Below are 26,916 nucleotides of genomic sequence, written 5' to 3' on the forward strand. Positions count from 1 at the left end.
TCCTCTCTCATAGTCCCCTCCCATGATAAAAGGAAGGACTTCTTCATACAATGCACAGTTAAACTATGGAATTTCCTGTCACAGGGAGTAGTGATGACTGCCAATTTAGGTGTCTTTCAAAGGGGATTCCGCAAATCAATGGGGGAGAAGGCTACCAAGGCCACTGGCCTTCTTGGCTATGTGCCACCTGTGGGAACAACGGCAGTATCCTGTGCACAGCAGCCACTGAGGGGCTTCGGCAGAAGAACTCCTGCACCCATCCAGCTTGAGCAGTCTTGTTAGCAGCTGGTTTGCCACCATATGAACAGAATGCTGCTCTGGGTAGGCCATTGGTCTGATCCAGCATGGCTTTTCTTAAAAGCCAAATAGGTTTGATGGCAAACAATCCTCGTATTGATATAAATGTGTTTATTGTAGCTACCAATGAGAAACTTCAGCAAAGAAGGAAACATTCAATTCTTAAGACAGTTAATTTAGGTGAGGCTCACTTGCAGTATTGTCTCTAGTTTGGGTCACTTTGTTCAGGGAGGATACATTTAAACTGGAACAAAATGTAACAGTTGTCTGAGGAATTGAGGCTATTTCCCATGAGGAGCTGGAATAAATGTGTCAGTGTTCACTGGGCTCACTAAAGTGGAGGTGGAGAAGCAGGGCTTGGGGGCTAATGTGAGGGGCTTGAAAAGAAGACAGCCTGGAAGGTCATACACTGAATCCTTATCCTCCTAATTTATTTATTTTAATGATTTATATGCCATTTTTCAGAAATAAAGCCTTTGAAAGTGATAACAAAAATCTTGAAATTTCATATGGTCAGTAATCAATATAATGAAATAAAGCTGCTAGTATAGGCTTTTCAAACTGTTTGGGCATATATCAATTGATGCAACTCTGTACAATATTTGCATATACTATGCATATGTAAATTTTGAAATAATCAGGATTTGTTTAAGCTTCACAAAAGGTGAAGTCAGGCAATTCTATTCCCCATGGTAATTACAGGTAATAAAGCCAAATATTAAATTAATGCACACTCACTGCTAGATTGCTGCAAATCAGTAGTGCTTCTTCAGCTACAATTATTTTGCAATAGCTATTGACACATGTGAAAAAATACACTAAAATGTGGGTAATTGGCTTTTTCATTAGACTTTTCTAAATCTAAAATGGCAGTGTTTGTACCAAAACTGAGTTCTAAAAAATTGATGGCACTAATCTGAAGGAAAATTAAGGGGCCAGATCCCAGCCAGATCCAAATGCAAAATTTAGTGCCCATGCATTTAATTACCCCCATCCATTAAGTATTATTACCTCCTCCAAAATCAAGTTGGCACAATGCCATTCAGAAGGGTTTGAAATGCTGAGTGGATAGTGTGAAAGGAGGGAGAAGGAAGCAAGGAAGGTGGATGTGGAGGTTGGAGGGAAGAGGCTGGTTTCTGGTGGAGAGTAAGAGGAAGGAAAGGATGGAACAAACAGCAGCATGGAAAAGACAAGGGGAGTTGGGCAAGGATGCAGAGGAGGCAACAGGGCTGGGAAGTGGAAGGGTCGCTCTCTCCACTTTGCAGTTCTGCACCTGTCTCTCCATGTGGCAGGGACTTGTGCTACCTTCCCCGCCCCCATCTCTCCCACAGTTTACTTGGAGAAGCCACATGACTGGACCTTTTGGGAAGGGAATAAACACATTTTGCCCCTCTTTCTCTCCCACTTCCTCCCTAAGCAGAGTTGTCCTATTGCATGCAACCATGCTTTGGAAGAAGCATCCACTGGAAGGGTTTTACAGTGGTCACATATCTCTGTGGGTGGTGGGGCATCACAGCATGCAAGGAGGGTAGGGCTAACCCTTCCTACTCCAACTGCAGCCCCCTGATGCTTAGAAAAATGGTAAAGGTTCCTCCGCACAGGCGTGTTCGTCGTGTCTGACTCGGGCTGGTGCTCGTCTCTGTTTGTAAGCTGAAGAGCCAGTGTTGTTTGAAGATGCTTCTGTGGTCATGTGGCTGACATGACTAAATGCTGAGCTGTTACCTTCCAGCTTGCTGTTACCTTTCCCACCAAAGTGGTACCTATTTATCTACTCATATTTGCATGCTTTCAAATTGCTAGGTAGGCAAGAGCTAGGACAAAGCAGCAGGTATGCACCCCATTGTGCAGATTTGAACTGCCGACCCTCCCATCAACAGCCCAGCGGTTTAACCTGCTGTGCCATCCACATCCCTTAGAAAAAGCCCTCCATTAATTGCCCCGTGAAGCACAATGTTCAGGCAGGGTCACAGTGCACAAGGAGGGGAGGGCTAGCCCTTCCTCTGCCAGCATCATCTCACAGCACATAAGCTTTGAAAAATACCTTCTCTTGGCACCAGTGGAAGTTTATTCCTTAAGCATAATTTGTGGTGTGTGTGTGTGTGTGTGTGTGTGTGTGTGTGTGTGTGTGTGAGAGAGAGAGAGAGAGAGAGAGAGGGAGGGGGGGAGGGAGGGGGGGGGGGGGGGGGGGGGGGGGGGGGGGAGAGAGCGTCTACATATACAAGGGCTGATTGTGCATGGAGGAGTACAAAGTTCCCTTCCTAGCTTCAGCCCCTGCAGAAATCAGTTACCTTCTGGTGGCTGAACTGAGACTAAACTTTGCATTAGTCCTGATGGACATTTAGGCCTATGTAACATAGATTTGGGGCTGAGAGCCCATGAACGCAGGCTGACTGATTCTTTTGCAGCAGGAGGTTGCCACAAATGGGTGGCTCTTCTTTATGGCCTCTGTGATGCACGTATGGGTTATGCACCTATGAAGAACCTCATTCAGAAAATTCTGCAGCTAACAGATATTTGGGCAGGAACTGCACCCCCCCCCCACTCGTGTCTGATTGGGCATGGCTCCTGCTTGCCTCTGTCTGTATTCACACATAGTGACAAGCCATGACAGGAATGGCTTGTTGTTAGGTGTGAATATTGGAAGCATGGTGAAATGTGGTAACTGTGAACCACCGCAGAGAACCAATGGTCTCTGTCCTATGCTGCAGTTTTATCTCTCTTTGCTATCATATACTGCAGGAGAGCCATAGATGCCCCTGTTATTTTAAGTGTTCCTTATGCTATTATGGATCTCGCGCATCAGGAGGAGGGCATGATTATTATAGAGACATCCAATATCCGTGCTCTTATCCTTGTCACCAGTCCCACTCTTTACATTCAGGGCTGCTTAAATTAATGCCTTCTCATACAGTACCTAAGCCACTAGAAATCCGGCCTTTGGCCCTAATACACTGCCAGATTTAATGTATCTGCTGCTCCAAATAAGTTTTCCTCTTCTGGGAAAATCCTTCAAGGATGTTCTCCTAAAAGAAGTGCTGAATGCACTGGCAGTTCAGCATATTCCCATCTCTGCCTTCTAGTAATGAAGTACCAAACAATACCCCCTTTGGTTCACAACTATCGCTCTGACTCTTCTCCTTCCTCCTCAGAAATTGCAGTTCAACACCACATGCAGTTCACTCACCATACACTTGGCAGGAACATTCAGCGCTTTTACTGACACACTCAGAAGGTCAGGAACTTCTGAGGACTGGGGAAGTTGTCCAACAGTCATACAGAAGCTGTTCAACAGAGGGAGTATCCTTGAGATCGACCTGTTTATCTCTTTGTTAACCACAAAATGTCAGTCCTTCTGCAGCAAAGCAGGAAATGACCCAGAGTCCCTGTGGGATAACTTTATCCTTTACTGGGGAGGAACTCTAAGACGTCTTCCCTTCCTTCTCCTCAGTCACAAAGGTCGTGAACAAACAGACAGGGCTCAGTGTATCCTGATCACTTACCATCTCTGTACCTTCTGGAGGATAAGCAATCCTGCACCTTCTCTGGCCAGGTTCTAGATGTCCTGACAGCTTCACACAAATCTTTTACTAAAGCTCTGATCCAACAACATTCAATATTCTGTGGTCTCCCAATTGTCTTGGATTTTCTAGTCCCTGAAGACTAAAAACCTAGCTCTCTCTTCCATTAAAATCTACTTAACAGCAGTCTCATCTAATTATGACATTATCAAAACATGTTCTGTCTTTTCACACTCCTATGCAAAATGGCTTCTCAAGGGTCTCACCAACCTTTATCTGCTGTGGCTTCCTTTGGAGCCTCTGTGCAATATTGACTCAACTAATGATGAAACCATTTAAACCATCAGCTGCTGTCTAGCGTTGACTCTTCTTATTCACCATTATTTCCACCTGGAGGATGAGTGAATTATGTGCTTTATGGCATGACCAATCTTTCCTTATTTTTCATAATGACAGACTACTGTTATGCCTAGACCTTTCCTTCCCTCCCAAAGTAGTCTCACAGTTCCATCCAATACAGGGCACTGCACTAAGCCAACCTCCCCTAGAAGGGTGACACCGCATTCATTAGATGTTTGAAGTGTACTCTCATTCTACATATCCAGGCCATCATCCTTTCACCTGTCACTTTAGTCCCAGCCAGTACCTACACAACACTTCACCAGGTGGATAGATTCAGCCATGATGTGGATTACTGATTAGCTCATCTGGTTCTTCTACAAGAAACCATTCAACAAAGGCAGAGATAGCTCTGTTGCCTTCCCCAGTGATAGCTCGCTTCCATAACTATATGGTGGACTACATAAAGTCAACTTTTAGCAAGATTTTAGCAAAAACCTTGACATCAGAGCTTACATGATGTACCTTCTGGCAGAACAGTCTTTTCTTCAATCTGTGCAGGACATTTTCCTCTTTTGCTATTTCTAATCACCTGTATGTGTGACTTACAGAGATTATGGAGGAGGTGGCTAGGTTGCTTACCTATAACTATGGTTTGTCAAGTGGTCATCTGAATTCAGATAGCCCACCTTCCTGCTAGGTTCAATGCTTTGCTTTTGATGTCTTCCTCAGCAGGAGATTCTGAACTGCAAGGGAATCGGTAGCCACACTTGGAGTATGTGCAGAAAATATGACTGGAGCTCCCAGCTTAAGTTCTGGTTAGCCCTAGAATGTTCTAAGTGCCTTTTCTGTACAGGTACGTAACTTGTATGTGAGTTAACAGATAATCACGTGAAGAACCAGAGTTACAGGTAAATAATCGGTCTCTTTTTTGTTAAGGGTGAATGGGGTATCATCCTTCCATCTCCTGGAGCCTCCACACTGTCTTTCGCCATCCCAGACACACATCCACTGTGGGGGGCTCTTAAGTAAACTCTTTTTTCACATACGTTTGGCCCGCTATAGTTGCTCACTGTTTTGTGGCTGGCTGCCCCACATGCATGTCTCTCTCTCTAGCTTACCTCATGCCCTGTGCCATACAGCCATGCTTAGTCAGGGTCTCAGGTAGACTCTAAGGTAGACATTTGTGATGTGGCTTCTCGGATGCTCTGCTGGATTCCCCATTTGTCCTAATTCCCCCAAGCCAATCAGGGACAGCTATTTTACTTTAAAAATGCAAATAGTGAGTTCTAAGACAATACCAATAACCAGCCATGTTCTTGTTTCTTTCAGTGACTGGGGACAATACCTGTGTCTTTTAAATGAGAATAGAGCACAGCACATCAAATTCAAACTCTGGAGGGAGGTAGCAGCAATGTTGCTTTGTTTCTGTAAGTTTTATTTATTGATCCCACTCCCTTTATGTGTGCAGTGTTGGTGGAAGAGATGAAGGCAGGGATTGATTTGTTTGCGTGTGCTGTGAGTGAACGGTCAGAAGGGTTGGTAGAGGAGCACCCCCCCTTGCTAATTTTTTTCACCTTTCCTTTCCCACATCTGTTGTCCTCAGGTTGCAGGAGTGATTGTGGAGTATTTGCAGCAGCAATCGCTGCATTTCTCCTCCTCATATGGGCTTGTGCTGCAGCAGAAAGCCTTCAAGGTAGTGGAGCTGAATATTGTGGGAAGGATACCACCTCCACTTCCTTGCAGTTCTGTCAAGTGACTTGCCTGTTCACTTTGATGCAAAATGGAGTTCTACTGGAGCAGGAATAAATATTTGTGTTCAAAGGGGTATGGGTATTTCTGTGTTGTGTGAATCAGACTCATCCCACTGCACTGCACACAGGGTCTTGCCTAGCAAGCGAGAAAAACATAAGCTGGGTTAATGTTAATGAGAATCATAGGGAGCTAGAATAGAGTGTGTACTCACTCTGCATGTGTAAATATGTATGGGTATCTGTGGGGCCTTTGTAAAATGTGGTTTTAGTTAGTCTGTTCTTTTGTTTAGCTGTGGTGTGTGCTTTGTGTATGTGTATTTTTAGTATGATGTACATTTTGCAATGTTTGTGTGCCGGTAGCATATTCCATTTTATTTTGGGATGGGATGGATCCATGGTGTGCTGGAACATTTTGCCTGTGTGGGGCTGGGGGAGGGGGGGATGCAGGCAGTGTGCATTTCTCAGTTCCTCAGCAGTGTGCCTACTGTGAAATGGTATTTTGCTGTGCTTTCTGAGGACAAATATATGATTTAGCATTTGGAACTATGCCTATACTCAGCTTCTGGATCATCTACAGTTTGCCTTCTGTGAAATGTGTGCTGGAGCGAAACATGTGAATTGTGGCTTTGTGCTTTGCAACCTGAGCCTAAGGATGTGGCAGAAATCTCAAATGGATTCGGATGAATTCAGATTTCTTGGACTCCTGACTGCAGAGTCCACAGCAGACTGGCTTTGCTGGAGTCACACATACTCTATGGACACACAGAGTGTTATTTTTAATTTTGGGAAAGATTTGCACCAATTTGCATTAGTGGTAATATGAATTATTGCAAGTCCAACAAAACTCTGCTAAAAATATCCAGTTTGGTCAATGAACAAAAGACACCTGACAATCTATGAAACTAAGATGGAATGGATTTAACAAAATCCATACATCCTTACTGATAGCCTACCTCTATCTTGCACTTGAGTTTCTTGGGCTGGTTTATTTCAGTTTCACCCTTTTGCCTCCTGGGAAATAAATAGTTTGTGACTGGACACACCCACTGTGGTAGCCTTTTAGTGAATGAACAAGCTTCACTCATGTCAACCATTTTGTTAGCGCATCCCCCACTGTGGTCTCAAACTGCCAGATGTACCCACTGTCCTCAAGCGGGATGGGGACCTCTTATACTATATGACAAACAATAGCACTTATATACTGTCCCAGTATATAAGCAGTGTAACAACCTAATAATAAACAAGTACAGATGTGGGGGAAGTTGTTTCAACAGTTGATTTATCAATGAAGATGTGATCCATGGCACAAATCTATCCTACTGAAAAGTAGCCAACTCTGCCTATCCCGCCCTTTCCTTGTCCCCGAGCTGCCCAAAAAGAATGATTCCCTTTTCCTGCAACTCATTTCTCATTTTAATCCTGTTTTCCACGCCATGGTCAGGTAGAATTCACTCCCACATGAATGTGAACTTTTGGAGTGCCCTCCAGTGGGACCTGCTCTTTGTCAAATAAAACAAGACAGCGACACGACTGTGTAGGAAACCCGATTATTCAAATTTATTAACATCAAGAATTATGCAATGATGCTGTAGATTTTTATTAACAAATAGAAAACAGACTGTATACAACAGTGACCCCTACAGCACTATGCTTTCACAAGGTAAAAATGAATGTTCTCTTCAACGTCACCACCCAGGATTGTTGATTTCAATGCAATTTGGATACATTGGATAATACAGTTAGAGACCTTTCCACCACCTTTATTCAAAGAGCTATGCACCTGGGAGAAGGCTGTAATCTCCCTGCCTTTAGTGCAAGTGTGAGATAATGAGGATTATTAATATATAGTACTGTTAAATTAAGTCCAGTAGTCTTGCCACATTGGTTAATTAGACCATTCTGTTGTAGTGGAAAATACAGCATTCTAATGACTTTTAAATGTTTACAGGATAGCAGAAATTATAGCCACACCCAGTCTCTGAGAACAGATTTCCTTACCTGAAGAACCCTGATTCCCCCCCACCTCCCCCATTAACCAAGGCACCCCCACCCTGGGGTTGTTTGTGCAGGAAGGCTGGGCTTCCCAGACTTGTGCTCTTTCACCTTGGGAGATGCTCTAACACACTCGGTTGGCCACAGTTGCCTAGGCGACAGCACCTCAGGATGCTACTGGCACAAAAAGGACTAAATAAATGTGTGTCTGTGGTCAGGTCCCTTTTGGGAACTTGCTTTTGCGAGTGGCAAGAGTGCCACCTATTTCCCCCTCTGAACAAAAGGGGATGGCAGGGCAGTGGGTCTTTCCCTCAAACAGAAAGTTCACATGGGATCTGCTGACATATATGAGGTCACTGGACACATGTCAATAGGACAAAGCATCGGATAGCTGCTGGAGTCCCACCTGACAGACGGGCCTATGGAAAAAAAGGCTTTTGGAACAATCATTAAGTTGGCTCCAACTCTGTAAAATTGAATTATTCTACAAAGGAGTAAAGAGGAAGGGTCCCAGAGCTGTGAGCCAGCCACGAATATTAACCTGGCACTGCCCGAAAATGGGCAGCACCACTATGGTTGAGACAACAAAAGAGTAAGGGGGGAAAGCAAAAGGAAATTCAAACCCCACCACCTCCATTCTCCTGTTTTGCCTGAGCAAAACATTAAGACTTGCAAAAGAATTAAAAAAAAAGATATAAAAGGCTAGTTACTATTTTACATATATAAAAGATCCCATTCCATCCACCCAGTGACTCTCACCATGAAATGCTATCAAGAGGAGGAGCAGGAGTGGGGACACTGACAAAAATTAATCTGGAGCTAGGAAATGCTAGAAGATGGTCCCACGTTTGGCGCTGTGGCAATGTACCTAAATACTGTGGTCAAAACTGGTCGATCGTAGGGAGGCTGTTGCCGCAGCAGCAACATCTGCACAGAAGGACTAACAAATGGGCGGCTGGCTGGGAAGAACCCGTCTCTGCTCTTGGACATTCCTGCTGCAACTGGCCGAAAGCACTAGTTACGTTGCATAGTGATCAAAGCTGCCAAGGTACTCCAGCGCAGCCCGGTAGCATAGCTGGTACTGGTCCTGGAGGAGGAGGAGGAGGAGAAGAAGAACTGGTCAGCGGGAAGCTCCAGAGGAGGCCACCACGTCCATCCCATCATGACACAAAGCTTGAACAGGAAGCAGGGAGGCCATGCCTTGCACCCCATGCCTGCCATACACTGCAATGCCCACCTCTTTCTTATTCTGCAAAGGAGGTGTCTGGCTTCTCCTAAGGCAAGCACTGGACTTTCCACAGGATGGGAGGAGGGGGAATTAGGTCTGTCCTTACATGTCACCCATTTCAAAGTGCCAAGTGCTAATGCAAGGCTAAGGGCTAATTCCCAGTAGAGCTGTAGTTTGGAGAACTGGGTTGTGTGACTGAATGCAAAATCCAAGGACTCAGTTTTTCAGTGATGATCACACTTACCCATCTGGCATCAGTATTAGTTCACTCCTGCCTTACACTACTTGAGAAGCACTGTGCAAGAGGGGATTAAAGCTCTTGCTCTGTGAAAGGGGAGATGAAACATGAGTTTCTACTCTCCCGCTCATCCAGCCACTGAGAAAAGGCAGACTTTGCACTGCACAGAAAGCAGTGCAAGACACCAGGCTGTCTCCATGGCCAACAGGACAAGCAACAGTGAGGAATCAGGTGGGAGGGAGCATCACCACTGCTCCTAATTTCGCTACAGGAAGCATGCAGTCCATTGCCTTCTCCCAGGAAGCAAGACAGCTCTTCCCCCTGCTTGCCTTTTGCAGAAGCAGAAGCATGCTACCAGCATCTGGGGTGCAGTCCATGTTTTTAGCCAGAAGGGAGCATGGCTATCAGCAATGCAACAGTATCCAGGAGGCCGTCAAGTTAGACCAGCTATTTGGGTTCCAGCCAGTGAACGGCCCGCCACCACTCGCTGGTGCTGCTTTTTGCATAGTACATCTGAATGTTTCTTTTTTCCTCCTTGAGTTTACACAGATGTTGTCATGCTCTGAGAGGCTATTACCTCCCATTCTGTACCTCCACTTCTGACTTTCCCAACAGGATTTTCTCCAGGAAGTGTACAAAATTTCCTGTGGTGTTTTAAACTAGTGATATAAGTTCTTGTAGTAGCAAATGACTCTAGAAAGGAGTCCTGTAGGAAAGAATTGAATGTACCCAAAGCAGTAACTGGTGCTCACATTATATTTTCATACTTTCCTACTCGTTGGGAACAAACCCACAGTGGGGCATAACTCAAGAAAAGATTATTTACTGGAAAGGAGCAGGAAGGTCCTCTTATAGGTGTTTTGATAGGGCTTCTTAATCTTGATCAGTTCAGTGATCTTCATCAAGTCCTTGATATGTTTACAATGCTACAGAAAACTTATTTGTTAGTACTTTGCTCCAGTTTAACTTATTTTATCTACTCTACATCAACATGGGAATGGGCTGATGGCTGTGGGTCATATGTTATATGTCACAATGCCCATTTACACAAAAGCTTTCCAATAGTAAAAGCAGAGCTTCAGCCTGGTTGTGCCAAACAGTCTTTAAATGCACCCGCCGCCACCGCCACCCCACCAAATCCCTGTCCTCTGTGAAGCAGCAAGTAGTGTGGCAAAGGGACGTACCTCTGTTTGCACCATGGCTGGCCGCTGTGTCCTCAGGGTCTTCACGGTCTGGAACATGTCAACCACGCCTTCGTAGCGCATGCGTTCCAGCACAATGCTTAATGTGATGAACACTCCAGTGCGTCCGACTCCAGCACTACATACATGGAAGAGAGAAAGGTGACTGGTTGCCCCAGCTTTGACTCAATGGGAGGGAGTTATGGCTCAAACAAAAACAACCAGAAGGTTTCCCCTATATTCAAGTCCTTATTCAGGCAAGTGCTAGCTTATCTTTATGTGCTTAAAAGCACAAGACACTTGCAGATTCTCACAGAAAATGGTTTCCATGCATAGGAAGGTGAAGCCTTCTATGCACCAGCACTCTATCTTTCTTTGGCAAGCCCAGGCATCTTAGTGTAGGCACAGAGAACTAAGCCAGCTTCTGTAGTTTGCCTTCACTGACTCTTACCTGCAATGTACAGATATAGGCCCATCCTGGCCAAATTGTTCCTTGGTTTTATGGACTTGGCCAATGAAGTCAATGAAGCCTTCGCCTGTTTTTGGTACTCCCTGCTCAGGCCAGTCAGTGAACTGGAACTGTCGGATGGTTCTCGACTGTCCGTCCTAGTTGCAGAGAGAGAGGTAAGGCCATTGCATCCTGGCTCTCAGGTACATAGCAACCTTTCTGTTCAGACCCTAGAAAGCCCTAAGGCAGGGAGGCCAAATCCCCCTAAGCTGTTTGCTTTTGTTGCTCACTGGCTATTTTATACCCGGAAGAGGTATAAGTAAGCACATATAAAATTCTTGCTGTTCTTTCTTAGGTGGCCTATCCCCTTTGGACACAAAAACACTGAAGCAAGACGACTTGTACTTTCTCTGCATAGTGACATGACATCCGATTCTGCACGGTACTCACCCTGGCATCAGTGACTTTGAACTCACGCAGGATATACTGAGGCATGTTGTATTCAGCCATGGGATCCACCACGAAGTACTGGTATCGAGCTGAGCGCTCTGCTGGCCAGTACTGATGGCATTTCTCCTGAAAAGCAACGGAGGAATCAGAATCGTTACACTCAAAATATGTGGCGCTTTTTGCATGAAGTGACTCAAACTCGGGGATTCTACAGTGACAATGCAAGGCTTTCCTTTCTTGCCTGCAGCTTCGATCTCTAACACAAGCTGCAAATCACTGATTTGTTTGCTCCCTCCCAGTGTGATGTGATTGATTAGGATTAGTTTGCTACTTGTACACCTCCATTTTCTACGACTTCTTGATGAATAAACAGCCTGCTCTTCCATATTAAGCTACTAGAAAACTCCAGTTCTAGCCCAAATGAACCCCTTTTATTCATTCTGAGCAGATCTATAAACCAGGAACCTGAAGCACTTACATTTGGGGGGGGGGGGGAATCCAAGCATTTTGAAGGTTCCAGAGAAAGCTTGTCTCACCAGCTGGGTCCTAGCAGAGCTTATCAGACATGCAGTTTAGTACAATGAACTTCATTTGCAATGACACCAGTCCCTTCCAGCTCTACGAATCAGATACCTTGAATTTTTTGGCACAGCCTGGGCTATACACAGCTGAAACCCTACTGTGGAAACAGCCCCAAATCATAGTGTACTTAGCATTAACACTTTCCTGCAGCTTGCTTACCCGTCCCATCTCTCGCAACTTGGTCAGCATCACCACAATGGTGGAATTGTGCTCCCACAGCATACGCCAGAAATCTTCTGTGGTCTCAGCCAGGGGTCCCTGGGTGGCAATGTAGGCCTTCTGCTGCCTGCAAGGGATCACACAGCTCTGAGTAGTGGCTGACTTGGGGATGGGAAAACAGTGGCTGACTTGGGGATGCTTAGCAAGACTGAGGGGCTTTGGGAAGACACTGAGCCACACATCCAGATCTTCCATAGCATTCAGAGGCACATGTCCCCACCCTCCCCTGCCAGTGAACACTGGTTTCTCAGTCACCTGATCCAACTTGAGATAAGCAGGGACTGTGTAAGATCTCTTGAAGGAAGCAAATTAATAACAGAAAGACCATGACTGCTCAACTGAGAAGAGAGATGCCTAATAAACTGAGATAACTAATCCTATAAGAAACAGTAGTTAGGTCTTTCAAAATGCACGTGTTGGCTGGGATATAATGCCAGCTTAGTGTTATAGCAATCCCAAGCATGTTGTTAATAACTGCTGGGTACTTTGAGGTGTCTCTTCTACAAAAAGTTCAGACATATGGTACATTTGTACATCACAGCAAAAGATGGAATTTCTGTCATTAAAAATCTAGTTGTGCTGCTAAATTGCACAGGGATCAAAAAGCACTGAACATAGTGTTGTATTTCCTTCCTCAGGGATCCCTACATCCACTACCAATGAAGTTAGATTTGTATAGCCAGTTTCCGCACTGGAGTTAAGGGAGAATGTAAAATCAGTCTGATAATTGTAAAGAGACGCTGTACCATCTTGATGTTTCCACTGTGGGGCACTGCAGACCCTTGGATACAGACCTAGGCTCTTAGCCTTATCCACTCTCATTTAATCTCTCTACTGGTGCTAAAAATTAATGAATCTGTTGTAGGACAGCTGTAATGTGCAGGACAGAGATGGAAGCTGCTCCAAGGTGGATTTATAAGACATCATAAAAGGCGGGAGTGGAAGCAAGGGGAGGGTGGGAGAAACAAAGGCGCTAATAAAGATGCAGCTTCAGAGCCATCTATAGCACCTTGGGCCAATTGATCTCTTTAGATAAAGTGGAAAACGATTGCTCACTTCAAAGAGAAGGACAGGAAGAGATAAACAGGGGCCTGCAGGGACGGTTTAGGTAAGACATGAAATGCTACCACCTGCTGCTTGGCAGGCTTTTTCACCAGCATCCCTCTCCCAGCAGTAATAGCTCTGTTGCAGCGCCAGACGCATGGAGGTGGCATCTCTAAAACACTTTGGGTAGTGGAGATCTGAAGCAGAAGTGGCCAGGAGCTAATCTGCCCTTCTGTCCCCAGCATGGCGGCCTGGCAACAGCCGAGGCTCGCTTCCATGTTTCAGCAAAAGGGCTCCCTGTGTGGCTGGAACTTTACCATCCGCAGGCCTCATCTACGTCATTCTGCACATTGCCAGTTCACGGCTGCTTTTGCAGCCCTACAAAGTGATTTGGGAGGAAGAAAGAGCAAGAGCAACGCTTCCACCCATGCGGCAGAGAGTGCTGCCTTCCTCAAGGATCCCCAAGAGGTGAACCCCACTGGAAGCAGGCTGGGTCTTCCTTTGTGCGAGATGGTCTGTTTTGTGCAAGATGGAGCAGCTTTAACGAAGCCTCTTGGATCCCACTGAAAGGAAACTGATCATGCAACTGCTGCATGGATGCTGCTACTTGGTGGAAGCGCAGAGTTTAGAGAGAAGCAATGGGCAAGAACATGGGAGGAGGTTTAGACTCCGGTCAGAATGAATACTGTACCTGTAACCATCAACAAAGCTGGCATTGATGTAATCGGAGCCCTCCACACCCCGGATTGGCTGCAGGCAAACCCGTGTCAGCTCATATGGCATGATATTTACCAGACGGTTTTTGAATTTGTTGCAGGGGAGATTGGCACTGATGAATCGTGAGGTATGTGCTTTAGAGTTGGCGAGAAGCTGTGGGATGGGGGGGTGGCGGGAGAAAAGACAGATTAGATGGGGCAGGGACACAGTGGAGCAGCAACTCACACAATATTAAGGATACATGCTAGTCACTCTGCTATGGAGACGCGCTAGAGAGGTGACACAGACCTAGTGTGCTGGGTACCTGGAACCAGGCAGGGCTTTTTCACACCTGTAGGTAAGACAAAGGGCATTTCCATCCATTCCAGCAGCCTTGAAAATAGAGAATATCCTCTATGTCCTGGCAAAGCTACAGAGGAGGCAAGTACTGGGCAGTGGAAAGATGACCACGGATGATATTGTACACCACCATCGCTCAAGGTGTAAAGACATGCTAAGTGCAAACAAAGTTGGTTTGTTACCAAGCAGACACACTTCACAGTATCGACCTAGCCTATCATGGCTCCTGGATGATGGTACATGGTATATGTTTGGAAATATATTTGTCACAATCACAGTTTACCTTTGCAGGGGCAGACTTGAAAACACCTTTGCTGTACACCTAAAGCTGTAATGGCAAGAGCTTCTAAGACTGACCTACAACTGGGAAGAGCTCATAGGGGGGCTTCCACGTTCATTCTATAACATGAAACTTCCTGGGAAGTGCTGTTTATCTCTTATGGGTAGCACTGCATCAGCTGATGTTCCTGATCCCAGAGACAGAGGCAGTGCTCCTCTGAGCAGGGCACATGTATTTGCAGGCCGGAGGCCCCGAGTTCCCCCTGGCACTGCCAGGCAGAGCTGGAAAAACTCCAGCCTGGCCCCTGAAAAGCTGCTGCCAGTATACTGGACTGGGTGGACCAATGGTCACACTTAGTACCATGCAGTTTCCTATTCTCTGTTACTGGTGCCTCGTGAGCTGTGGCTGGATCATCCTAACAGCTCAATACGGAAGACTGCATGGAATACTGTAACTGAAAGGGGAATTTCAGGCTTTTCTATCAGGACTATGAACTTGGTTCCAGTGAGGCCTCCTTTGTACAAGAGGCAGCGCAGGAGTCTGCACTGTCCCCTAGCCCAACTGGGGGCCTTGTGGATTCCACAGCAGGCTGGCTGAGCTTACCACCCTCTCCACTGCCCACCCACTCAAAGGAAGAAGCAGGCAAAGAGCAGCTCCCTTGTGTGATCTCCTCCTGGTGCTGGCAGGTCTTCTGCATCCTCTTCCTTGTTGCCTTTTTTCTCAAAAGGGCCAATGCGGAAAAGGAGCATCAGCAGCCAGCCAGCACAGAGTCATTCCCTACTGGGGGTTTGGTCCTGAGGGAACGGGCAAATGGACTGCAGTGAGGAGCAGCTAGCCCTGCAAGACACTTCCCACTTCCACTTGGAGGGAAGCTTCCCAAGGGCCCCGCAGCACCTAGAGCTGGCAGTGTTAAAAGCAGCACTGTTTTGCCTACAGCAAATCTGTAATTTGACTCTCTGGCTGCTGTTTTGAAGTGGTTATTCCCAGGGTAGAGCAGAGCATCTGCAGTCTTGTTCATGGTATGCCTGCTCTGCTGCTTCCCCACAAGAATACTGTCCTCCCCGCATGCCTTTGCTGTACAAATGTGCACCAACAGAGTACATGCGCACCGGCGTTACACGGCCACAAATGTGGATGATTGTGTTAGCAAGCATAGGCACTTGTGGCAGCCAGGGAACTTCACTTTCTTGAGCTGCACCAAGAAATATGCCAACTGAACTTGATTCTAGCTCTCCTCCTTCATACTAGGGAGAAGAAAGAATGGCACAAGGCAGGGGGCACTGGAGCTGTTGACATCTCGAACATTTAAACTAGTAGCATTTCCAGAGAAGTTGTTCAGAGCGGCATCAATTATCACTAATGCCCAATCTGCATCTGATTTTGCATGCAGCTCCAGCCTCTCTGCAGAGCAGTGCTGCTGAGAACTTCACATCAATCTGCCTTTTTATATCCTTCCCAGAAGCTGCCAATCCAGTAGGGAAATGTTGAGGACACCCACTCTGCAATTCAAATGTATTTTAATTGCTTCCTACCTGGTTTAGGAATTTACAGAAGAACCATTTTCCTAGAGAATCTGTATCTCAACTCAGCAACTGACTCCTCACAGTAGCGCACAGCTCGGTGGGAGATGACAGAGAGGGGCATGAGCCCGAACCATGCAGCCCCACAAATTACTTAGTACATTTCTGTGTGTTGCAGATGCCCTGGTGCTCACCTTAAATTCCAGCTCCATTGCTGTGACACTCTCGCCTGGAGGTACCTGGTTCAGCTTCTGGATATGCGCAAAGAGGTTGCGTGCAGGCACCTCAGTATTTCCACAGGTGGCTGCTTCAAGCAAGGCCTCGTGGATGAAGATATACTGATCCTCGGTCTGCACCATATAGTTCCTCTGTGAGCGCATGCATGTCACGTGCCCATAGATGTCCACTGTCTTCTCATGCTTCATTCTCTCAAGCATGGCATCAATCACGATGAAGCAGCCTGTCCTGCCCACACCAGCACTGAAACACAGGGCACAAACCAGGGCATCGTGCTTGTTTCAGAGCAAAACCTAACTCTTTATCATGTCCTGTTGCCTCCACCCTACAATGATGCAGGAGAGTCACACTTTCCAGAGAGTCACACTGGAAGGTCACACTTTCCATGTATGATGTTCTTGGAAGACCCCTAGGGAGGTAGGCTGAGCCTTGCAAATTGAGCGCATAGAATTAGGATGCTGGAATCCTCCCCATCCCCCTGTGCAGTGTCCTCTCTCAGAAAGTGTGTAAGCCCTACTCATACTCAGTGAAGGCAGAGCTGTGCCTTTTGGGGTGAAACAAGAAATGGATGTGATATTTGACAGCTAAGAGTTCTGTAGCAGGACATCTCCTTGCTGCTACTACTCACATCAAATTCTTAACAGGGTTTTAATGGGAAGAGTGCGTGTGTTAATTATACACCACTCCCATCTGAACCAGAGCATGAAGGGAGAGCATTAAATACCGTTTCTAAGGAGTTTGTGAGTGCAGCAGTGATGAAGTGGTTTGTTCAATAATAGTTCCCACTCAGCTGCAAGAGATAAATCACTGGCCGGATAAGATGCTGATTCCGACTGAACTAATGTTTGTGACTGAAGCAATCATTTCTTTCCATCCCAAAGTGTTGCAAAGTAGACCATGGCTACACATGCAGACAAAACTACCCAACACATGCATATTTGTGCTTCATGTAGATGTAGAATGATGCTCATATACATTGGCTCTCTGAGTGCAAGCACTCATTAGCAGAATGTGAATGTGTATTAAGTGTAGCTTATTCATATTATGCCACATTGAACAGCGATAGCTTCAGGTTTTCGAGGGCCCTTGGGCAAGAGATCCTCAGTGGGGCCATTCCCCAAACGAGTGAGCCTTCTGTCACCAGCTGCTGTTGCTCCTCATCCTCTATCTTATACCTGATACCACTTGCTTACTCAACAGGTAGAAAAACAGGGGGAAAATCAACAGCAGCATTTATTCCCCCTTGTCCACCACAGTTGTCTGGGCCATGGCAGACAGGTGGACAAGCAGGTTGAAGCGGCAGTGAGGAGATGCAAGTTCAGGGGGCTACTGTTGGGTGGGGGCCCTCAGCAGAAATTCAGCCATGCATGATTTATGCGTCCAGGCTTCTGGAATAGTTCATCATATTGTGGTTCAAAGAGATTTTTCTGTCTCGACAACAGATATGCTTAGAGCTTTTTAAAGTGCCATTTTAACATGTAGCAAAATCAAGACTTCATATTTATGTGGGAAATACAACCAGATCGACAACCTATGTGTATTGTGGGTGCCAGTGCATGTGTTCTGTGCACAAAGGACTGTGTTTCAGTCAACAATCTTCTTTGAGGCAAATGTGGAATTTCCCTTTGAAATTCTGCTCCTCTTATGTTAATTTTTATAATAGTGTTGCTGTTTCTCAGGGAAAACACTGGATTAAGAGTTTCTCTGATTGGCATTGACTGCAAAGTACTGTTTGTGGTAACGGAGGGATTATGATGCCGATTCCATTTCTTCTGCAGCAGCAGGCTGGCTGTAAATCCCCGGCGCTGGGCCACTGCCAGAATGCAGAGACTGGCTGGGTTTCCTTGCCATTCCACACTGCTGCCCTCCACGTGTAGGCACCAGCCTTACCTGCAGTGCACAACCACTGGGCCAGCATCAGGAGGATTGCAGGCTTTCACTCGTCTCAGGAAGGCTAAGATAGGGGTGGGGTACTCTGGCACACCGTGGTCAGGCCAAGCCATAAACTGGAACTGACGCAGCTCCCGCTTTTCACTGGACCCATTCTGTGGACAAAGCCAAGAGATACCAGCTGTTGGTGGTGGGCAGAGGCTCAATCCTCCGGCTTAGCATGTACGAAACACAAATTAATGAGACACTTCTGCAATCAAGTTTGCTCCACACCTCTTGCAACATGCACATATTCTATACCAATCTGGGTCTGATCCTGAACTTGCTGTTTGTTGCATGTTTTATTGTAGTTTTCAGGCCATAGTTAAGGAGCAGTGAAGAATGTTAAGACAGACAAACAATGTTTCCCTGGGAAAACATTTCACCTGAGTAGAGCAGTGTAAGAGAAACTGCAGGAATGAGGTGCACGAAGAGTCTTCAAGGCTTCCCTTCCCATTCCAAGTAAGTGAGTAAGGAAGAAAACAACCTCACCACACAGTATTCACACGGCACTGGCCCATGTAGCTCTCACTTAGTCCTTGGTTCTTCAGTGGGTCAGTTACTGTGCTTAGCCCAAGACTGAAGGAATGAGGCTGGAAATGGGCAGAGACAGGGGGACTGTGCGGTCAGTGAGTGAGTACAGTTGGACCTCCCACTGTACTCAGCCTAATCTGGATAATGGCTTCTCTTCCCCCAAGCATCTGCAAAAGAGCTGATACATCTCCAAGTGTTCCCACCTCCCAAAGGTGCCCTGGGCACATGCATCTCTTCGCCAACAGGCTTTGGATTTTCTACCAAGACCTTGGCTGCTCACACTCCCCCATTCTTGTACCTTGTTGAGTGCAAATGTCCGGACGGTGTATGTTGCAAGTTCAACTGTGTCAAGCAGTGTCACCTGGATCAATCCATAGGTCTCCGTACCACGGCCTGGCCAGTACTGGTCACACTTTACCTATGATGCAACACCAGAAAGAATGAGTCAGTGGCTGGGATGTCCCTAAGATGCTTCAGAGCCGAATCCCTAATTTTCATGTTTCACCTGCACTAATGTAGATAGAAATGGACAGACTTGAATATATAGTGTTGAAAAGCAAAACATTTGTTCAGGACATACATGACATGTGGATATTTTTGGGCCTCCTTCTACAACTGGATGGCCAGGCAGAATGCAAGGAAAGACAAGACTTTTGTTGCTCAAAAATAGGAAGAAGCAGCAAGGAGGATGCTAATGGGAAAAGGGAGAGAAACTGAGAGAAATAGTCAATTCAAAAGCAATTTCTTTCCCTGTAATTTTCTGTCCTTTCCCTACTCTTTGGGAAGATTGGTGTCTGTAGACAAGCATACTTATCTCTCCTCCCCCTCACTGGTGGATGTGGGAAGCTGGGCTATACTCTATAATCCTCTGTTTGGGAATCCGCTAGAGTTCCTGCCCTGGGGGTCACTGCCATCGCCTTCTTCAGGGATCAGCAGATTAGGGTGGAGGTGAGACCCTGTGCGTGGGCATGAAACTGCAGATTCCTGGCAGGAGACTGATTGCCAGCTGGTTTGTAATAATGGAAGCCAAGGAAGAGAAGAGCTACCCAGGCTGAGCCACAGCAGCAAAGGGGGGGAGTCTCCCTGTCTCCAAGGCACATTCAGAAATCTCCCAGAGGCTCTTGATAAGAAGCTGCTTTAAGGCTGGATTGGCAAAGCAGGCCCTGAAGAAATGCAGAGCTAAGACCACTCTGTCATGCATGTGTGTGTGAGTGCTGGGAGAAGCATGAAGCTCGTTCACTAGAAAAGCTGAGAATGCTTTTTGCTGCTGAATTAGGGCTGTCCTGCTTTTGAAAGGCGCCATGTGTCAGTTTATGATGCCTATTTTCTTCTGTTTTACAGCTGCCTTCCTGCAATAGCTCTTTGTCAGGTTCAAAGCCAAAGAGCAAAAATAAGGCATGTTCCTCCAGTTCATAACTGCACTAGAGATAGTCCAGTCAGTTGCCACTAAATCCCTTTCTGCTTCAACAGAGAGGTACTAGCGCTCAAAGGTTTTCCTAGATCCACACTGCTTTTTGACTGGGCCCTGCTCCTTTATTCCAAGGCAGAGGAAAGTAGCAAAATTTTCCCTCCCTCCTTCTCGCAACTCATCTACTACGATCATCTTTCAGTGTTTTCCAAAAAAATTCCATTTGTCTCTGCTGCTGCTTCTCTCACAAATCATCCCTTGCCCTCTTCTTTCTGTTGTGCCTTTCCCTCTTGCCACCTAAGCCTACAGTAAGTTTCTTTCTTACCCTCTACAATAAAGAATGAATTAGATCATCTGGACCCGTCAGGAAATATAGTGAGCTTAATTATTAGCTGTGTGTGCTTACAGGGAGTGTGGAGATGAGGAACAACACCCTAATTAGAAATCAATGTTGTTCTGCCTTTTAACTGAAAACTGTTTTACTGGGTGGGCTTTGTATGCATTTCTGGATAAGAGATAAAAGTGCACCCTAGAGCTTAGAGTAGTTCCACTGCCGTGTAACTTCTTTTGTTGTACAAAAGCTGCTTATTCCAAGGCATAGCCCTTTTCTGTGTTTGTGTTTAGTTGGACACAACTTGCCTGTGCAGATGGGGAAGACTGCAGAGGAGCTGTGGCTAGCTGTAATCCTGGTTCCCCTGCCTTTAACAAGAAAGGTTGGCTCCCTCGCATACGGCAAATAATGTAACACCAGGAAGGCAACAATGGAGGCCTGCTTAGGTTCAACAGATTCTCCCTTTTCTGCCCAATACTGGAGAAACTGCATTGCTATGTATTTACAAACACAAAACAAACTTTGAAGTAATCTATCCCAGGGTTTAATAGCAGAGCCCTAGCTGGTAATTGAAAATTATTTATTCATGACCAGATAAGAGTCACTCACATTTTCTGCCAAATTTACCCATAATGTTTATGCCCCATTTTCAAGCTCTGTAAATTTTATACTGAAGCTGATACATGATGGCACTAAACCAGATAAGAGACTCTTTCTTCTGGCATTGCTCACTTTTCATTAATGTCAGGAACACACTTGCAACCTGGAAATTCATTTTATGCTGGCTGTGCCCAGTGGCTTCCTCAACTTTTATTCCCTCTTCTGGGGGAATAAAAAGGCTTCCCTTTCATACAAGTGCTACAAAGGGAGAAGAGCTGCTTTAGAGCATCACTGTGACGGACCCCATCTGACCCATAGCCTGCAAAACTAGAAATGCAAGGTCTTCAATATAATTTGGCTCAAGGGCATTTGTATTACGTGGCACAGAAACTGTTAGACTGCAAGGGAAGTTTCTTCTTGAAAATGATGGAATCCAGTCAGCCTGGGCTATTTCCCCTCACACGCACAGGGCCCTGGAGACTCAGGACAGATTGTGTGAATTGCTAATTTTGCTGCCAACTGCAAACACTTTGGAGGCAGTAAACGGATCTGCTATTTGCAGCTTTTATGTAGTATACAAACATGAAAGGTGAAGATGATGCATGCTACCAAGCTGGCAGGATCTATAAGCTATAAAAACAAAAGCACTTAGCAGATTTTTCCTGCCAATTGCTCCTCCTTGATAAGATTTGGAAACCTTTTCAAACAATGAGGTCCCCCAAATCAGAGATGTCAAAGTTCAAGGCATCAATGCCCATGCATAGCATTGGTGGGGCTCAGAAAGGGGCTTCCATTTGCTAGTATATATTTGAAGCAGTTTTCAAAAGATCCTTGTGCTTGGAGATAAGAACATGAAAAGGTGGAAGTGATGTTAAAAGTGCACCCTGGCACTCAAGAATACCAAAGTACAGGATCTGCCTTTAGATCAGGCTTTTTCTCCTGCTTCTCAAGTATCTCTTTGCCTGAGTCACTCTGCAGCAGTTGTAATTCTTTAGGAGACTGTGCTTGCCTGGGTGTGAGTGTCTGCATCTCCAAGAAGTGTATTGTATTTGTAACTCTTAGCAAAGACAGAGCTCTAAAGAAGCATAATATGAACTCGGCTCAGTGCAGAGGAACAAGTAGGTAAGTGCATCTGTCTCCCCACCCGACTATGCTTGGCTGGCTGGACGGCAGGCTAGTTCACTGAAGTATGCCGCCTTGAGGGTACCACTGCATCCCCGTCTCCTAGGAAGTAATTAGAGAGGGAAGGATGGGAAGTGTGCTACCAGGAGATAATGTGTATCTCAACAGCAGTGAGGCAGGAGACAGAAACAGGTGCCCAAAGGGCTTTACAGAACATGTTATCTTGAAGAAACACACTCTGTGGAGCATCTTCTGATTGCTGGATGGCCCCAAAGCAAAGCAAAGCAAACTGGACTTTGGATATTCATTTATTCTGACACTGAAAAAGGGGTAATTTCTCTTTCACCTCATCTGCAAACACTATTTTAAATCTGTAAGGCCTCTTCTGGACTTCTAAGGCCGAATTAATATGTACAAAGCTAGCTGCGGTAACCACTTAAATGTGACTATATGGAGGCAGATCCATTTGGCAAACACCCCTCCTCCATCCTTGCATTTTTTTAGCCATTCACAATGCAAAGTTTGAAAGATAGGCGTTGTCCCAGAATGCTTAAATTGCTGGAGCCATGTAGGGAATAATTCCACACCCAAACCTGCTTGCCACATGAAGCTGCTACTACTTTGATACGTCTGAAGTATCGATCGGCTACTACTTACACAAGTAGATGGTTTCTTAGCTTTAAATTAACAAACACCTTCACAACCAACTTATTCCCTCCTTCGAGCAGAACTATTGCCACAGCCTTCCTGTCCTCCTGCCCAGTGTGTGCTTGAGCCTGTGTGCAGTGCACACGGATGCACGCATCACAAGTAGGAGTGACCAAATATTCTGATTGCCCCACCTCAAAAAAAGGACATGTGGAACTGCAGAAGAGAGTGAGTGAAAAATCTAACTGGACCATCTTTTGGGGAAAAGGCTTAAATAATGGGGAATATTTCGCATAGAAAAAGGGATTATCAGGAAGGAATTTGATATGTGATCATGAATATTGTAGGAAGAATGGCTAAGAACAACTGTCAGAAATCTTGAGGCCATCCACTTAAAAATAAAAGGTCTGTATTTAACTCAAACAAAAACCTGCTTTTTCACAATTCATGATTAATTTAATGGAAGGAACACTTTGCTACAGCATGTTGTGATGCCATTAGCACAAACTGATTTAAAATCAGGTTCGATAAAATATATGACGAATAAAATAATAAATGGCCACTAGCCATGACATTCAGAAGGCCAAAGGATTTTCATTTTTATTCCTAGTTTATAAACGCTTTGGTGACCTCTGGTTGGTAAGTGTGAGGCATATTGAACAGTGGAATCGACAGCATGTCAATTCTTTATTGAGCACTAGTATAGGCTCAGCAAACACTGCATATTCCCATGATGAATAAGGCTCCTTCGGCACAACTACTTGAATGCATATGGAGCAGGGGTTGATACATTTCTTAGGTGTGCTTTCACCATCCACCAGTACTGACAAGCTATTATTGTAAGAATTTCTGGGTGATTCTTTGTCTCCCTGGGCACAGGCTAGTCCCTACGTACTTTTTACAGCTCAGCTTAGTAGTCCTCTGATAATATGAGGGGTGGTGTTCTGCTTACAGTATTAGCTCAGCAAAGCCGAGAAGGATAGTTCACTGAATTTTCTCTCACTCCACACAATCTCTCCCTTCATCCAGCTACTTTCTTTTCCCTGCAAAGTCCCCATTTCACGTCTCTTGATTCACGTCTATTTGACTAAAGAGATGAGTGCACCACTGTACAAGTGCACATTTCTCTGCCCTGTGGTTGGCATGGAAACATAAAATATTCTGTAAGCACAAATGCTCATTCTAAGAGATGCTGCTTTCTGGAAAGCCCGCTGCCCAAGATTCCCCAGACTGGTCCCATGTCTTACGGGTGTTCCTAGGCACAGGCATCTTCAGCTTAGTGGCCCTTTGTAGAATCCTCCCTAAAGCTCTGCACATACCTTGGAAGTGCACCCATGGGGACAGGGACTGTCGCCATGGCAAGAGGGCTCACCCTTCAGTGTGATGCAAGACACATCTGCATACATCTGGCCTTTGTGTGAGGATGCCCCTTCCATTTCTTCACTTACAGATAATACTGTTGGCATGTCTCTCCCAAATGCATAGGAACTGACCATGTCAAAAGGCTTGGCTTGCCATCCCTTTTATAATCTCACTCCGCTTCTTTAAATGCCTTTGGACATCTTTAGCTTAAAGCCCTGCCTGTCAAGCCACCATTTTCCACAGAGAATCATGCCGAGATTTTATCTTTTGTATGTAGTTTTATGGGGCAAGATTCCCACCATGACTCAGTGATGAAGCAAAAACTTCAGCAGTCTACAAAACAAGTAGATTACTATTGTCCCTGAATCACTTCACCCATGTAGGCAAATGGTGCCTGATCTAGTGTTCAGATTAGGATTTCTAGAATTGGCTGAGTGGGGAGGACAGGAATGATGGGCAGGCTGGCATCAGTACATCATTCCCACCTTTGCCTGAGCAGCTTTAATTTCCTCAGAGGCCTGTTTTTCAGACTCCTTCCCTGCCCCAGTACCATAACAAGCTGTACATCTGGATTCAACATGGACAGCAGCAGAGGCTCCATTCATTCATACCCGAGACTTCTCCTCCAGCCGGGTCATCATGACGATCGTGGCTGTGCGCTGTTCCCACACCATCCTCCAGAAGTCGCTGAGTGTTTCTGGCAGAGGCCCCTGTGTAGCAATGTAGGCATTCTGCTTGCGGTAGCCATCGATGTAATTTGCATTGATATAGTCACTTCCAGGGACCCCTGAATATCAGAGAAAGCAGGAGGCTTCAGGCGGTTGGGCCATGTTGGGACAGTGCAGACACTCCATCTAGAATAGCATGATGTAACTGGCTGGGTGGAAGTGACGAGGGGCCCATTTTAACTGACATTTTACAGTGTACAAGGGGGACATTATATTATTCCACAGAACACAAGCAGCCCCAGTCAGATACTCTGGATACTGCTCAGCAACCAGCATAATCAGGAGATTAGGCTGCTTGTGTCTTCCTAGTGCCGTTTTTATGGACTGTTGTAAACTGCCCAGAGAGCTTTGGCTGTGGTGCAATATAGAAATCAAATGAATAACAACAACAACAGCACATGCATTTTGGAGTCAAAGTTACACACTGGGTTACAAATATAAGGCCATTAGTCACAGTGTGTATATACTAATACTAAGGTGCTTGCTGCCCATAATGAGCCATGTCTTTCCCTTCGTTCCGGTGTTTGTCTCCTCCAACTACAACACACTAGGTATTACATGGCAAGCTCAACATAGACCTAAATGCCCAAATTTGCAGGTCAAAGGTCAACCCAGAGATCATAAAATCCCTGCTTTTCCCACCCAGTCAGTGAAAAAAATGAGTCTAAGGACAGCTACAGTGCACAAGTGGTAGCCATGTTGGAGACCAGACATGGACAAATATCATGAATGGTAAAATGTATTAGTTGTGGACACAAGAGGGGCTGAATTCTTGCTGCTGACTCATAGCTGTGGCTGTAAGAGGCAACAGTGACCTTATGAAGAGCCCTCCAAAATGTTCTAGCCATGGCATCCCTGCTTAGCTGTTCTAAATTCAAGGTAGTGGAGGAGGCAACATAGGGTCCCATTATCTCAAAGATGCACCTTTTCCATTGACAGGATAATGTACAGCAGGCACCATGCTGAAACTCATACAGTGAGCAACCTATGGCTCAGATGCCCATGAATTAACACTGTCCAGAGACAGGCCAGTTTTTAAGAGGATTAGGAATAGTTTGAGAGGGCATTGCTTTCTGGTTTATGCACATACTTTTCTTCTGTCATACTGTCACTGATAAACAGCTTCAGCAGGTTTGAAAATCATTCACCCACCCCCTGCAAATCCTATTTAATAGATGTGCAAACTGGATAGATACACCATGGAAAGAACAGACAACAATTCATCTTTCAAACAGCCTTTGGAGAAGCTATTATGATTGGGCTCAGAGAACACAATAACTCACATTCAAGGGTTGAATGAGGATTATTGCTGAGCCATGGACTGTTGTTGAAATGTATGTTATTGTGTTGTCTGAAACCAGCTGAGAGAACAAACAATGGTGAACAGCCCTCAGTTCACTACTCAGCAACAAGCTATGGTTTCTTTTCATGGGTTGTTCTATGGTTAACAACCCATGATGGTTAGTGCAGCTGAATTCTAACAATATGATAACCCATGTTTCAGCAACAACCCACACTCAACTCGTGAGCATTACTCTGTTGCCCAAACCCAGCCTTTGTTTGTTTCTGGCATTAGATAGCAAGGCAGGATGAGGAGCAAGACCAAAGTGGTACCAGCCATCACCTTCCTGCAAAAGCTACGGCAAAAGTAGCCAAGAGGAGATATGGCTACTTAAAGATAGGGATTGCATGACTTCTGATTACTGACCAGTTCCCAGAGTGTTTGGATAATTGCAAGCCATCCTAGAAAGTCTGAGAATGTTTCAGTCTTAAAATGATGGGTGATTTGAGTCCTAGACCCTTCCCCTACCCAGTCATTTCAATTGATTATCAAAATGCACTGCTCTCTAACTTTTGAACCCAGAGCCAGA

General features: G+C 45.6%; 1 protein-coding gene across 3 annotated transcripts in view; it reads right to left on the reverse strand.

Moving 5' to 3' along the window:
- Positions 1-7,451: 7,451 nt before the first annotated feature.
- Positions 7,452-26,916, reverse strand: part of PTPRF (protein tyrosine phosphatase receptor type F) — a 607,591-nt gene continuing 588,126 nt past the window's right edge. For all 3 annotated transcript variants that reach the window (XM_044442788.1, XM_044442787.1, XM_044442786.1), the window contains 10 exons: positions 24,929-25,104; positions 19,145-19,264; positions 18,274-18,428; positions 16,341-16,626; positions 13,982-14,160; positions 12,187-12,313; positions 11,446-11,571; positions 10,999-11,153; positions 10,551-10,686; positions 7,452-8,987 (listed from right to left, as the gene is read on the reverse strand). In XM_044442788.1, coding sequence (XP_044298723.1) covers positions 8,919-8,987; positions 10,551-10,686; positions 10,999-11,153; positions 11,446-11,571; positions 12,187-12,313; positions 13,982-14,160; positions 16,341-16,626; positions 18,274-18,428; positions 19,145-19,264; positions 24,929-25,104 — 1,529 coding nt within the window. In that variant the 3' untranslated portion in view covers positions 7,452-8,918. The remainder of the gene's footprint in view (positions 8,988-10,550; positions 10,687-10,998; positions 11,154-11,445; positions 11,572-12,186; positions 12,314-13,981; positions 14,161-16,340; positions 16,627-18,273; positions 18,429-19,144; positions 19,265-24,928; positions 25,105-26,916) is intronic.

Source organism: Varanus komodoensis, unplaced genomic scaffold, assembly GCF_004798865.1.
Source record: "Varanus komodoensis strain SLA01 unplaced genomic scaffold, ASM479886v1 scaffold1, whole genome shotgun sequence".
Lineage (NCBI taxonomy): Eukaryota > Metazoa > Chordata > Lepidosauria > Squamata > Varanidae > Varanus > Varanus komodoensis.